This window comes from Rhinolophus hipposideros (genome assembly GCF_964194185.1).
Source record: "Rhinolophus hipposideros genome assembly, chromosome: 6".
Classification (NCBI taxonomy): Eukaryota; Metazoa; Chordata; class Mammalia; order Chiroptera; family Rhinolophidae; genus Rhinolophus; species Rhinolophus hipposideros.
In genome coordinates, this window is record NC_138052.1 from 38,031,664 (window position 1) to 38,046,737 (window position 15,074).

At 39.2% G+C, this 15,074-nt stretch overlaps 1 protein-coding gene across 46 annotated transcripts in view; it reads right to left on the minus strand.

Moving 5' to 3' along the window:
- BAZ2B (bromodomain adjacent to zinc finger domain 2B) overlaps positions 1 to 15,074 on the minus strand; it is a 242,266-nt gene that overhangs the window by 17,868 nt on the left and 209,324 nt on the right. For all 46 annotated transcript variants that reach the window (XR_013993561.1, XR_013993562.1, XM_081052281.1 and 43 more), the window contains 3 exons: positions 1,287 to 1,936; positions 602 to 875; positions 275 to 430 (listed from right to left, as the gene is read on the minus strand). Coding sequence is in view for 44 of the 46 variants with exons in the window: in XM_081052281.1 (XP_080908407.1) it covers positions 275 to 430; positions 602 to 875; positions 1,287 to 1,936 (1,080 nt within the window). In the remaining 2 variants the exon portion in view is untranslated. The remainder of the gene's footprint in view (positions 1 to 274; positions 431 to 601; positions 876 to 1,286; positions 1,937 to 15,074) is intronic.

Here is a 15,074-nt window from a genome sequence, read left to right on the forward strand (position 1 = left end):
TGCATAAAATCCCAGCGGTAACATGTACACGTAACTTAATACACACAGATATTCTTTTTTGAGAAACCAAACAATATGTCTGCAGGTTGTAAAAGGTCTAACAAACTAATATCAATTTAAGAAATGTAAATAGTGACTGGTGGTTAAGAAAAACAGAAAAAAATTGCCTATTAGTAATAAACTAAGAATTAAGATATACTAAAATATGTTTTAAAATAAAAGAATTAATTCTTATAACTAAGCAAGACAGTAGAAATCTCTTTTAGGTACATACCATCCTTATTCTTGATGCAGGCTTGAGTAATGTAATCCAAGTGTTTCTGAATTTGTTTTTGTAATGCCTTTTCCCTTATTCCTCTGAGATGTAGCACTTTGAGCAAAGCTTTTAAGTCCTCAGGGTCAATAATTCTCCACCAACCAAACTGCATTTCTAAGTCAAGATAAATGTACAGATTTTTTACAAATATTTTGAATATAAAGTATGATACAATGCCAGTGAAAAGATTTATAACTATATAAAACCACCAAAGATTCAGATATAACATAGGAATCTATAACAATGAAATAAAGTCAATATTAACTACCTTCTGCATGTACCTACCTTCTGGAATAGGTTTTGGACTAGGAAAATCTACTGGTTTTGCTACTTCAACAGCTGCAGGTTGAGCTGAAGAGACTTTTTCATTCTGTGGTACTGGAGATTCGCTTTTACTTGAAGCAACATTGGGAGTCAAAAATGAATTACCATTTCCTTCTGATAATCCCAACCCTGATCCCAGAGTAGGTAAAGGTGATGTAAATGGAATATTGGAAGTAAGCATGCCAGTGGGCCACCCACAAAACTGGAGTCCCATCATAGATACTCCACTTTTCATCTGCAAAAAAATAAAACAATTCAGAAGTGGAACAATCTAAGACGTGTGGAAAAATGTTTAGAATCTAAATTATTTTTAAAGCTCTGAAAACATACTCTTTCACTTATCACAATTACAGGAAAATTAAATATAATAGCCATAACGTCAAATTCCATGTTCTCATTTGCTCCCCAAAGTAATTTCCTTTTAGATATACTGAAACAGTAATAAGTTAAAAATTAAAGAAGCCTCTGCCTGGACTTACACTAGAAATCAGTAGTTCTGATGAAGTTGGGTGATAGCAATTCTGACTCTCTTCAGTTTTTAAACTGTAGCAGAGATAGTGTTATAAATATTCAGCTGATTCCCCTGGAGTGAAAATCTTCATGGTGTCAAAGATCAAATGAGGCAAAACTAAAATGAGTTACTGACCTGAAGAGGTGATAAAGCGAATGGATTTAGGCCAACAGGATTCGGAGCGGACGATCCAAGAAGTGGAGCTGGGGCGGGTGACGGTGACTTAGACGGTGGCTGAGGCTGAGACTGAGGCGTCACTGCTGACACATCCGCATGGGTAAGTGAAGTGTCATCACAAGGTGTTCTTGGCAGAAGGCTAAACCATTGCCTATTCTTTTCAGTCAGAGTTTTTAACAACTGGTCACTGGGGAGAGGACTGTAGAACTTCCCTGGACCACCTGAACTGGTATTGAACAGATTACTAGAGTCAGTCTTTTCCATGTTGCTCTGTGTTGCTGTTGACTGAATGCTGCCTAGTGAATGTTTCCCACTGTTCTGGCACGATAGTGTGCACCCATTTGCACTACTACTTGACTTTGGGGTCACGACATCTGACTCAGGAGGCATCTTAGCTACTTCTAAAAGCTTGCTTAATTTTGAAAAAGAGCCAGGTTTCTGAAGAAATAGATTTGTGTTATCTTTTTCTTTAGGATCTTCCTTTTGTTCACAGTGATCTGGATTTGAACAATGTAAAGTGTCCTCAGAAGTCTCAAATGTTTCCTCTTTGATCTGGATACTTTCTGCCTTTTTCAGTTTTTCTCTTTCTTTTGCAATTTCTTCTAGTCCTACAAAAATTGAAAAGCATTATGAAGACCAGTTTTTCCAGATTAAACTAATATAGTAATTATATTTTAGTACTATTTATCAAGTTATATGCATTAATATTTTAATAAACTTTTCTAAATGCTTAATACTCTCTATTTCTTCCTTTTTTATAGACTAGATTTTTTGGTCATTGGAAAATTAATGCAATTTTGTAATTAATCATTACAAAAAATAAAAATAAAAAATATTAAAAGCCCTAATACACAGCAAAAACTACTCTTAACATTTTTGTATAAATCCTTCCAGGATTTCTCTATGCACATACAATACACACTTAAACCTACACATTTTAAAAAGGCAATCATATTATATACATAATATTCTAACCTACATGTGTCACTGATTAGTACTCTGTAATGCTCTTGATGTGTCAATAAATATATAACTACACCATAAATGTTAATGGCTAGGGAGTAATCAGTAGAATATATCATAATTTAAATAATCAGTCTTCTATCGATGCCTATTAATTGGTCCCAGTCATTCATTAAACAATGCTGTAAATGATGAATGATCTTGTATCTCTATCTTTGGATTTTTAATCTTTTCCTGATTTACTTCCTCATGATAAATTTCTAGGAAAAAAACTTGTTGAGTCCTAAGCTATACACTTTTCAGAGTTTTTGAAACATACTGTCTGGAAAGTCTAGCTCAATACACATTCATAGCAGAAGTACACACACAAGAATATCTGTTTGCCTACAACCGCAATGAAACTGAATGCTATAGATTATTTTTTGTCTTTGCCAATCTCTGGGAGGTAAAAATCTAAATGGTATTTTTTTCTGACCACTAGTAAGGCTGAACATCTTTTCACATGTTTACTGGTATTTCTCCTTGTGAACTTCTGGTTCATATTTTTGACCAATGTTTTAAAAATAATTTACATGAACTCTTTTAAAAATACAAATCCACTGCTTTATTCAATTTGAAAGTAATATACATTCAAGGTAAAATACTGGGACATGAGAGGTATAAAGTAAACCCGTTCTGCCCTATACTCTCTGTCCTTATTTCTACCCTTTAGAGGTAGCCATGGTTCAATCATGTCTGCATAGCTTTCCAGAAATCGTATATGTATATATAACTATCATTGTGCACTATTACATAAATGGGAGGCTACTATGCACTTTCTGCAACTTAGAATAAAATCCAGCCTCCTAAGCGAGGCCTACAACCCTTCAGGACGTGGTTCCTGAAAAGCTAACCTTGCTCTTCCTTGCTTCCTTTATTCAGCTTCGCCAACATGCTGTTCTCTTTCTTGGGGCCTTAGCACTTGGATGTTCCCTCTGCCTGGGACACTGTTTTGTTGACTGCCTCCTTATGCTTTATGTTGCAGATTGTCATTTCAACAGGTTTTCTCTGATCACCTTATCAAAAGTAGGTTCTCCATCCCATTCACCTTACAATGTCTTTCTATATATTTCCGTTGCAGAATTTACCATCATACACATAACCTGTTTATTTATTTTCTATTCTATCCCACACCCACACACTAGAATTGAAATCAACAAGCATTATGTAAAGGCAGAGCAATGTCTGTCATGCTTATTGCTGGATCCCAAATGCATAACATGGTGGCTGCTATACAACAGAGGCACAATGAAATAAAAGAATGAATTTAATATTTTCAGTATAGACCTTAGATGGCTTTCCATGGCAAAACATAAAACTGTAGTTCCCTTTTATCAATCAGCTGCATAATATACTATGTAATTTATTTAACCAATCCTCTATTAATGTTTGAAATAGCTCTCATATGCTTCTCTTGAAATTAGTTTCTATCCCAAATTAAAATCCTATACCGCAGACTTATGCTTCTAGCCCATGTGGAATAACGGGGACTAGATTAACCTCTTGGATGAAACAACCAAAAACAGACAAAATATAGGAAACAACAGTTTGCAAGAAACTAGATAGAAGGTAAAAAGGACAGAAAACAAATGCAGTTAAGTCCTCTGATTGTCCCAGCTTACTGCCTTGGGATAGTTTCCAGGTTACAGCTCAGGGAGGAGGAATCCAGGAGGAGCCTGGTAGACTCCCTGAGATGAGGAGATGCAACTTTGAGTGCATGGGGTACCAAAGTGGCTACAGTGCCCAGGAGAGTACGAGAAAGGAGAGAGCTGCATGGAGAGAGAACTCTCCACACAGGTGCTCACACAGGCTGGGAATAGGACTTGTTCCGTCCAACCAGACTGGGAAACCTCAAGATTCACAGGCATGAGGGAGAGAATTCGGAAGGATCTGCCTCAGTTGTTAGAGGATAAATAGCCCCAGACTGAGTGAGCAGTGTTCGAGTCCTGCCTAACACAGTGAAAAAGCAAGACCTGAAAGGATTCAACTTTCCCCAAGGAATGTAACTGTATTTCAGTTCAACAAAGCTCAAAAATATTTATAGGACTTCAAAAATATCCAGGACCCAACAAGGTAAAATTCACAATGTCTGGCATCTAATCAAAATTAGAAGGTGTGCAAAGACACAGGAAAACATGACACATAATTAGAAAAATCAATGAATGAAAACATGACACATAACCTTTTAAAAATCAATGAATGAAAACTGACCCTGAACTGACAAAATAGTAGAATTACACATAGACATTAAATTTGAGAAAAACAATGGCTGAAAAAAATCTCCAAATTTGATGAAAACTCTAAAACCACAGATCAATGAAACTCAACAAAATCCAAGCAAAAGAAACATGAAGATAACTACACCAAGGCATATCATGATCAAATTGCTCAAAACTAGTGATAGAGAAAATCTTGTAAGCAGCAAAAAAAAAAAGAAAATCTCATATGACCTATGATCTTTACGTACGTCTGCACATTTGCCCCAAGAAGACCACACTATTTCATCACCTCCAATTAGGCACATGTGAAGACTCACAAATGTTCTCCTCATTTACCTGTGTAGATAAGTTTCTTTAACTTTATACAAGTTATTGGCCAGTAAGGAAGTACTAATATTTGTGCTTGATTTATTCTGAGAATTGGTATCTCAAGAACCTTGTCATACATTCAAAATCAAATCAACTGACTGACCGACCAGCCGACCAACCAACCAATGAATTTTTACTGGTTTGAGAATGGTAGATGACTCTCCATTTGTATCTAACAAGGTAGATTGAGCTAATAACACATTTTAAAAAAAAGAAACTTTTTACTTATTTAAGTGTGTTTTTCCAGAACCCACCAGCTCCAAGTCATGTAGTTGTTTCAATTTAGATGGACCCCAGGGTTCAAGTGAAGTTTTTTCCCCTTGGCTCTCCGTAGTTGGGCTAAAGCAGGCTAAAACTTTCTAACAGACTTGACTAAATTCTAAGCGAAAGACAGATAAAGAATGCAAGAAATGTAAAAACATTGGTATTTAGAATACAGGTCTGTTTAATGGCTTCCTCCCAGAGCTTAAAGACCCTTACCCATTCAGTACAGCATAACCTAGGGGTACTTTCGTGTTTCCTTAACTATCATTGTGCTACCACAACCCAGTCCCTAAGAGAAGTACTGCTTTTATCGTGGAGAAGACTAAAGGAAGCACCTTTATCAGGTGTCCATCTAGAATTGCTTTTATCCTTCCCAGTCTGATCTAGGAATTGTTTAAATGATGACTGATACCATCATACCTTCACCCTTTAGCTAAGATTTCCCCCACATATCCATATCAGAAATTAGGTTTTATTCTTACAGACCTAATGCTGTAACCTTATCCTAATACAAAATGGAAAAGTAACAGTCATATCACAGTATAATATATAATTAACAATGAACTTGTTTCATTTTTCTTCCAATATTGAGTAACTTATCTACAATCTACCCTACCCCAAATTGTTTTAAACTATATAAATATAGTGAATTCAGGGGAACAAATCCTTGGTTTTAGCTGAGGGGGCTTCCCTCCTTCCCACTTTCGTGAGGGCCAGCAGGTGGATAGTGGGGCCTCTAGCCAGCTAACTAACGTCCACTGTGCTCAGGATCCTTGACTCTTGGTGTGCATAACCCCTAGCACTATTTCTGGACCTAGATGTCCCTTGATATATTTGCTGTAACTTAGAGAAACTAAGTGCTTTCTCCCCCTTCTCACACTAACCCACCAACACAGAGCAAAGAGTGGGGTATAGCGTTTCACCTCTTACCGTGATCTTGTCACACGTCCAAGTCCTGTGGACCCATTATGGGAGCCGGGAGCTCCGGTGTACTGTTCCTTCTCTGCTTGTAAACTGCCTTCGCTAATGAACTTTGCTGCTGTTGGCACTATGTGTCTTATGTGTGACCAAGCATCTTCTACAGTTTAGTGGCCCACAAAGGCCTGAGGTCATGGGTTTCTGGAAGGGGAGCACCCAGGGGTGGAAGAATTTCTCCTCGGGGTCAGTGGTAAATCACTTGGTGGCATTAGGATGGTCCCAGTAGCTGTGCCAAGGATGGCAGAAGCCCTCAGTCTCAGTGGTGCACTAATGATGGAGGCAGGTGGTGGGGAGGCAGCGTGACACTCAGTTCTGTACCCCTCCTTACCAGCTTCTAGATTTTCATGAGTCCTAAGAGGGAGGATGAACTAGAAAAGGGGACGGCAGCCCTTTTAGAAGGGAAAGTGGGGCAAACTGCCACCATTCCTCTGTCGTAACCTAGAAGGCAGCTGGTCGCTGTGGGTATGCAGCGTTACCGTGAGGCACGCTCTCCAGGAGCCTCAGTGGGCACAGGTCCAGGAGGAACCTGAGCAGCAGTACAGACTAAGAGCTCGGTTCTCAGCAGGCCCGCTACCACAAGCTCTTGGCTTGCTCGTTTGCACAACGAAAGGAGACAGTGGTGCTCAATGAAGCTGAGCAGGGGGAAACCCGTGCCCATTACAGAATGAGCAGTCTGTGCTGACCAACAATGCTGGGACAGGCCCTGCCCCCCGTTTCCAAACTGGCAGCAGTGCTAAAATATATCCCCACTGGGGTGATTTTTCTGGAGACTGGAATGTGAACTGGGCCACACCCAGAGAGGAGTAGCTGCGGACACACCCGCTGTGCTGCACCATGATAAGAAAACCCAGGGCTGGAGAGCAGGAGGCCTGACAACACGCCCTTGGTGCAGAGAAGGGTGGGGGATGGAAGCAGGACCATCCACCTAAGTGGGCAATGGTTTTAATCTTACTCCTCATCTGGGAGGCATTGTTAGAAACAAAACAGTTCTTTTAGGTCGTACAAACCCCATCTCAGGGGAGGAAATGCAGAGAGAGTCTAATAGGTGGCACAGGTTTCTGTACAAAGGAAAAAAGGGTGAAAAAGGAACAAAAGAAGAAAATAGGCTAGATTTCTGGCAGAGGCTCCCTCCCACCAGTAAGTGTGGTATTGCTATAAATAGAAGGATTGGTAAGGCAGAGTTGATGGACTGTGTAATTCTAGAGTGTGGGAGGAAGTGTGGTCCTATTCAAAAAATTAAAAGACCAACTGAGACTGTGCAAGAGAGACCTGTGAGATGAGACACAGAATACTGAATGGTTCACAGGTTTGAAGAGTTGTTAGGAGAGGGGGAGTCGCCAGAAGATTAGGTAGAGAAGGTCCCTGGGGAGGAATCGCCTTCAAAGATTAGAGCTATTAAGCCTCACCCCATAAACCAGTTGGTAAGATCTCACAGCCTCTAGATTTCTGAAAAGGACTACGAGAATAGAACCAAGGAAAATACCCTATATCATCTTGACTCTTTTGAAATGAGATCACCTGTGGGAATACTCAGTCATCAGCTCCACCTTACGCGTTTCATTTAACTCCTGAAGCCAGGCTTTTCTGTAACCTGATCTGGGCTCTTTCAAACTTAAGGAGGACGAGGGTTGGCTCAGTCCCGGTCCCCCATTGAGGAATGGCTCACCATACTCCTCAGTTCAGTATGCAAGAAAGGAGAAGAGCCTCAAACATGTATGAGCTTGCTAGAAGTGAGGGACCAAGAATCTGCTGTTCCAGAATGCAAAGGAGCCTAGGCAAACAAGCTCCTCTATTGTGGCTGAGATTCGGTGTTATCTATGGCCGAACATCTCAGTCATTGCAAAGGTTTTTGCACCTTTTGCGTGATGGACCTTTCAGTTGTTTCATCATCAGATTGCATAACTGGCATGGAAATACTGGGGTATTTAAGTCCTGCACCGGTATGTCCCCATATCAGCTGGACATATTTATTGTGACCTTTACTGGTAGTTTCCATAACTGTTGGCCAGGTACGTCGCCAAAACCCAGCTATACTTAACAGAGCTGCCAACGTTGTGCAACAGGGTTGCATACCTGGAGGAGAAAGAGACCGCATTTCCTAAACAAGAACAAATTCAGGTAGGGGTACTGAGAAACACCATTTCACAATTTAACAACCCTGTTTGACACCAGCAGTACAAGTGCTTATGACCGAGGTCTCTGGCAGAGGCTCTGATGGCATTTGTTAGCTTTGGGTATCTTATTTTCTCTAGCCACTGAATGATATATACCTCTTCTGGATATGGAATCACTGTGCCTCTTGCATGTGCAGACAGCGTACATACTATTAGACTGAAGCATTTGTTACATACTAAGGTTTCCAGAAATGATACAATCAAGCAATTGGAATTCCACTCATAGTGGCTGCCATTCCACAGTGGGCTCACCCACATGGTATTGAGGGGTTGGCCCGGGCTTCCTTTTACCCACCGGCTGTACAGCATGCTGGAATAGAATTCTAAAAGATAGTTGCTCCAACCTCTTCAACAATGACCTCAATAAAACCGTCTAGTCTGGCTGCTCTCTACTGTTTATACTGTGAACACTGCTTATACATCATAAAGATCCCTTCACTTTGGCGAAATACCTTGGCATCCTGGAGTTGAACAGGAGAAATGGAGACTTCTTGGTGTGTGGACCCCTAAGTTTTCATACCTCAATATTCCTCTCCTTCTGTGGTATATGTCATGATTTCAGCAGGTAGCTAGGAGGTCCTGTTGTTCATATTACAAATGAATGGATGGATACAAATGTCCATATTTTCTGCTTTACAGATGACACTTGCCAGCAACATCCACAGGAAGGGCAATTTTAATTCTCTCTTTACAGTTCTAAATGTTCATTATACACTCACTCTACAAGGAGGAGACTTCGCTGCAGTACTTATCCCCATACAGTGGATTCTATCGGGAGGACATCTTTGGTGGGAAAACGGCAACTGCTGGTTTCATGTGGAACTTACTGTTCCAGAAAAAAGGGACAGACCATACGGATTCTGCTTGAGCATAATCCTGACCACAGAAGGTGAGAAGGTTGTTGAAGTGCGAATAATACTCTCTTCACCTTTCTCACACATATTAACAAACGGGACTGAATTATCCTGGGTAGCTAATCCACACAATGACACCCATTTCAAAGCTATCCCAATGTGGGATTTGTGATCCTCCACCTATATAACTGTGGAGGACCTTCTGGGCATTCCACTCTCAGACCGACCACACCCAGGCAATTACTCCCCATTATTCCAGAGTCCTCACTTGCCCTGGTCACCCATAATCCTGCCCTTACTAGTTACACTGTGTAAAACTCTCCTTATCCTCTCAGGGGCAGACATCTCAGCTCCCAGGGATCCATGCCTCACATCACGGGCACCTGGGGCACGTTTTTCCACTTCAGACCTACAGTTGAGTCTGACCAACAAACAGCACCCTCGCAGTATTCTAACCTGGGGAATCAGGAATGCAGAGTGGATACAAAATGTAGCATTGAATCAGGCTGGCTGGCACTCTCTGTGAGCCAATGGAACTTGTTTTCTCATGTAAAAGGCAGGCCCTTCCTACTTCCGCCCTGGAGCCCTGGACAGAACACCATCTACACACTTTTGGAATAACTACCAGACCTTTTAAAATGACTCAAAGTGGCCAGATAGCACATGGTGCTAATAGTGACTCAGAATCCCAAAGGCACTGGGGGCTTTCCCAGCCGTGGTCTCTAGTGCCAGCATCAGAGCCGACCTGCAGACGTCAGAGATACAGGCTTGCAGCCTTGGGCACAAGGGCTCTTTCCTTGTATAGGTGTCTATGAATATGCTGAGGACTGACCCACCATCAGCTACTCGGAGGGACATTGCCATTGGGAAGGCTTGGGCTCTTATCACTGGGTGAATTAGTACTCATTGATTTTCTTGACTTGAGCAATAGTACACAAATGCACGACGTTGGGTTATTTGTTAGCTATACAACCAGGTGGCTTAGGGGAGCTCTACATTTCCTAAAGTTGCAGTATACGGTTTGTTTGGGAATTTTTCTGGCTACTTGATATCTCCCTCAGAAGGCACCATTTAAAATCCAGTTGATAACTGTTCCAGATGGGAAGGCATAACCTAGTAAGCCACCAAGGGGCAGGGGTTGGACTGAAGGGGAATAAACCCTCAGTGTTAACTAACTGGTTACAAGGACTCTCCTCCGTCCCTCTTTCCTAAGGCCCATCGGCAAGCCAGCTGGTCACCAAGCTGCCGTGCAGAGGGTTAGTAGGGCCTTAGCAGATGCTGGCACTGTTCCCAAGGCTCGGGATGTGGACCTTGGCCCTTTGGATTTAGGCGCCCTAGTGTTGTCCCTGGGTCCAAGGGTTCTTTGGAATATATGTTGTTGCTTACAGAAACAAAGGGCTTTCTGCCTCCTTTTGGACTACCCTAAAAATATAGAGTAGTATGAAGGCAGGAGTCTCTCCTGGAGTGCTTATTGCTGATGTGGCCTGTAACTGGATATGGCACATTCCATGGAGCCACATGGGGGCTGAGGCGATTCTGGGCGCTTTGTTCCATCTCTGCTCTTGAGTTATCATTTCTGATACCCTCCGCTGTGTTCAGCATCGTATACTTCCCTCGTGGTGCGGGTTGCTTTGCATCTTGTATGACATGGATTTCACGTTTTTCTTTGGAGCTAATCCAAGACCTGGTATCTGCTCTATGTAATACTGTTGATCATAATGATACTATAGGGAATTTTTTTTTATTTGTACATTTAAACCTTTAAATAGATAAATGTCAAATCTAACTTGATTAAAAACAGATTATGTTTTGGGGGAACTTTTAAAAAGTGATAAATGAGAAGAATAGAGTACTCTATTCCATTACTCTATTAACTTGCCTTATCCATTTATTTCACGGTAGTTACTACCAATCAGCATTTGTACTTCCTCATCAGCCTTTCTCTCAGATAGGGGACTAACCTATATCCTGAACTTACATGCGCTTGTTCTTTGTCTTCATATATGATATATACCCTTCCAATTAGATTGTGAGCTCTTTATGGATAGAGACAGACAAAAAAGAATTAATCTCCATAGTCCTTAATACAAGGTACAATATAGGAGTATATTAAACACTTGATTAAAATCGTGATTGTTTTCTATTTTCATTAACTGTAAGATAAAGAGAAGGAATCCACATCTATTTTATAACTTCCACAGCACATAGAATGTAGCAGATGCAAACTCATCAATGAATTAATAAAAATTTTATGAGAAAAAAAAAAACGTTTATGTGAAAAAGTTTTCCTTCTTTCACCCTGTATTGTGCTTTGACCACAAATAATCGTATAAAGCACATTAATATTTACATATCATTAGGTAGACTCTTTAGATCCATTATTTGACATGATCCTTATAACAACCAAATAATTTATACAGTGCCTGTTAAAATTCTGTCATAGAGAGGAAAATCAGGGTCCTCAGAAGTTAAGTGGTAGGCCTGAATGCAAACTGAGGTCTCATAACTACAAATTCAATCCATGTTAGTTAATCTGAGAGACATACATTGTTTTAAAAAGTCTCCTGTAAGCTATTCTTAGAAACCTTACAAAGACATTTAATTATTTAGTTACTGCCTTAACGTATTGTTAGTGTGCCTGGGCAAGTAAAGTACTATGCTTAACGCTTTGAGAGAATAAAAAGTTGTACATGAGGATTATAAAATTAAAATAATATAAAGAATACTATGTGTATCAATGTGCCAAAATAACGGTACAATTATTTGGTTTTCTAGGAGTTCACAGATCATAAAAACCAGTTCCATTTAAATAACTTGGGGAAGATTTTTAGAAAAGGGCTAGGATTTGGGCTGGATCTAGAAAGACGAGCTGGATCTAGAAAGACGGGTGAAACTTCGATGTTGAAGAAAAGGCAAATTAGCTTTATATTGAACAGAATTTGGCAAAGTATAGTACGCAAATACACAGAGAGTGGAATGCACGTGTGTCAGCAAAAGTGAGTAAACTGGTCTACATAAATTCATACTGGAGGGTTTTGTTTTTCTTTTTGTTTTTTTAGTGGCTCAGGTAATTCTTATTACAGCTAAAGTAAAACCATTGGTCTGGACATGTCTTTATTTGCTCTTAAGCTTTAACAAGGCTCTGCAGCTCCAAGAGACACCATTTTCTCATTTTAAACGAGATTTCTATACTAAAACTCTCATTTAATTTCATTCTAAACAAACTCTTCCTCTTGACTCCTCTGATTCAGTTTAAAGCATCACAATTTTTCTACTGAGTATAAATTCATCAAATTTATCTCTGATTCCATCTTTCTTACATCATATTCAATAATTCAAGCAATTCTACCTTCAAGATACCTCTGTCTCCCATTCTGCCTATTTGCACCTGAGACTAGAGACACCCTACTTTTTACCTACTGGCATGGTCTCACAACTGATTTCTCCATCCCTTTTTATTCCAATCCAGTGTGTACTTTGATCCCAGGTCAGTGTAGCTCCCCTGCCTAAATTAGTCTCTGCCCTAAAGAGATCACAATCTAGTGGTAAAGATGATCACATATGCCAAAAGTTATGATAAAATATTAAGTGGGTTATATAACATTTCCCTGTTTTGAGCACCTTAAGGCACTTTGTGTTTATGCCTTAGATGGCTCTGACCTTACTCTCTGATTTGCAAACTCCTAACATTTCTTACAGTTGCCTCTAGGGCCACCCCTAGATTGGTAAGCAAGTATGTAGGATAGACGTCTATCTGGAGGGGCTAGGAGTTCCCCAAATACATCAAACAGTACAATGCTATTATTTAAAGGCATTGGGGTTCTGTATAAGATTTTTTTACCTAAACAATTTATTAAAACTAAAAAACAAAAAAGTTTACCCATTTCTCCTACCTCCCATCTTCCCACCTCAGGTAACTACCAATCTATTCTCTATATCTATGAGTTTATATTTTTTATATTTTTATTTGCTTTTTTTAAAGATTCCACATATAAGAGAGATCATTTGGTATTTGTTTTTCTCTGTCTGACTTATCTCATTTAGCATAATGCCTTCAAGGTCCATCCATGTTACTGCAAATGCCAAGATTTCATTCGTGTTGATGACTGAATATTCCATTATATAATTTTACACACACACACACACACACACACATACACACCACACCACACCACACCACACCACACCACACCACAATTTCTTTATCCATTCATCCACTGATGGACACAAGTTCTTTCCATATCTTGGCTATTGAAAATGCTGCATTGAACATGGGGATGCATATATCTTTCCTAGTGTTTTCATTTTCTTTGGAAAAATACCCAGAAGTGAAATTGCTAGATCATACGGTAGTTCTATTTGTAACTTTTTTAAAGGAACCTCCATACTGTTTTTCATAGAAGCTGCACCAACGTACATTCCCATCAACAGTGAATGAAGGTTCCCTTTTCTCCACATCCTCGGCAACAATTTATTATTTCTTGTTTTTTTGTGTTGTTTTTTTTTTGATTAATAGCCATTTTAACATGTGTGACATGATATCTCATTGTGGTATTGATTTACATTTCCCTGATGATCAATGATGTTCAACATCTTTTTATGTACCTGTTGGTCATCTGTGTATCTTCTTTGGAAAAATGTCTATTCAGATTTTCTGCCCCTTTTTTAATTGGATTCTTTTTGGCTATTTAGTTGTATGAGTTCTTTATATATTTTGGATATTAGCCTCTTATCAGATATATGATTTGCAAATATATTCTCCCATTTAAAAGTGCCTTTTCATTTTGTTAATGGGTTTAGTATAATATAGTTCCACTTATTATTTTTCAATTAATTAATTGGCTGTTTGTTATTTATCATTTCATTTTTTTCCATGCTTAAAATATTTTTAAATATATTAAGAAAGTTTTAAAAAATAATGCAATATACTGTCAAATCAATGTGCTAACCCATTTATATCAAATTTTCAAAAGAAATAGAATACAACTAAAGCCTATAGGTACCCTCCCTGAATCCACCAGCAACTCCTGCCCTGGGAAGGCAGAGCATGATTCTCACACATCCTAATGTATGATTTTATACTTTTGCTTCATATAATTTGAATCCACAGGAAATACATTATTCTGCAAAACAGTAACAACACTATTTATTATATGCCAATCCTTACATGCCAGCCATTATTCTAAATACTTTACATGCATTATTTCAATAACCACTCCCCACATAAGATTTTTATTGGAAAAAAAATGGATGGTTCCATTGCTAAAAACAAAAGGCTTAAAAACAACTGCTTTATATAATTTCTGTTCTAGAAAGGTATGTGATTAATCAATCCCCGTTCCCCTTTGAGCTGCTAAATTTCTACATGGCATCAATTAGATTATGTTTTATGTATCTTTGAACTTCCTGCAGCGCCTAGAAATGCCTGGCACATAGTGGGTATTTAAAAATAAAATGTGTTGAAAGAAGTTTTTGCCTCCTTTTATCACCACAGGGTAACAGCTACATCATAAAACCTGTAAGCACTGATATAACACTTTTGGCCCCATCAGAACTTAAACATTTGGAAATACCCAGTCATAGAGTTTTGAAAACTTCAGTTTAAGGCAGTTTATTGAGCACATAACTTCTATATGTACTGTGCTAATTAATGTAACAGCCAACAGAAATGGAGCCAGCAAAAGAAGAGTCTAAAGGTAGAATATCAAGGAATATTGTGGTAACATAAAATTCAAGAAAGAATTTTAATGGAGAAGGAGGTGATCACAAATTTCGATCGTGAACAAGATTTCAAGAGGAATGAGCATGATGAGGAGAATCTAAGATTTGAGCAGGTTACCTCCAGAGACACCATCAGGATGGGTGCTGGTTGCAGAGGTTAAAGAA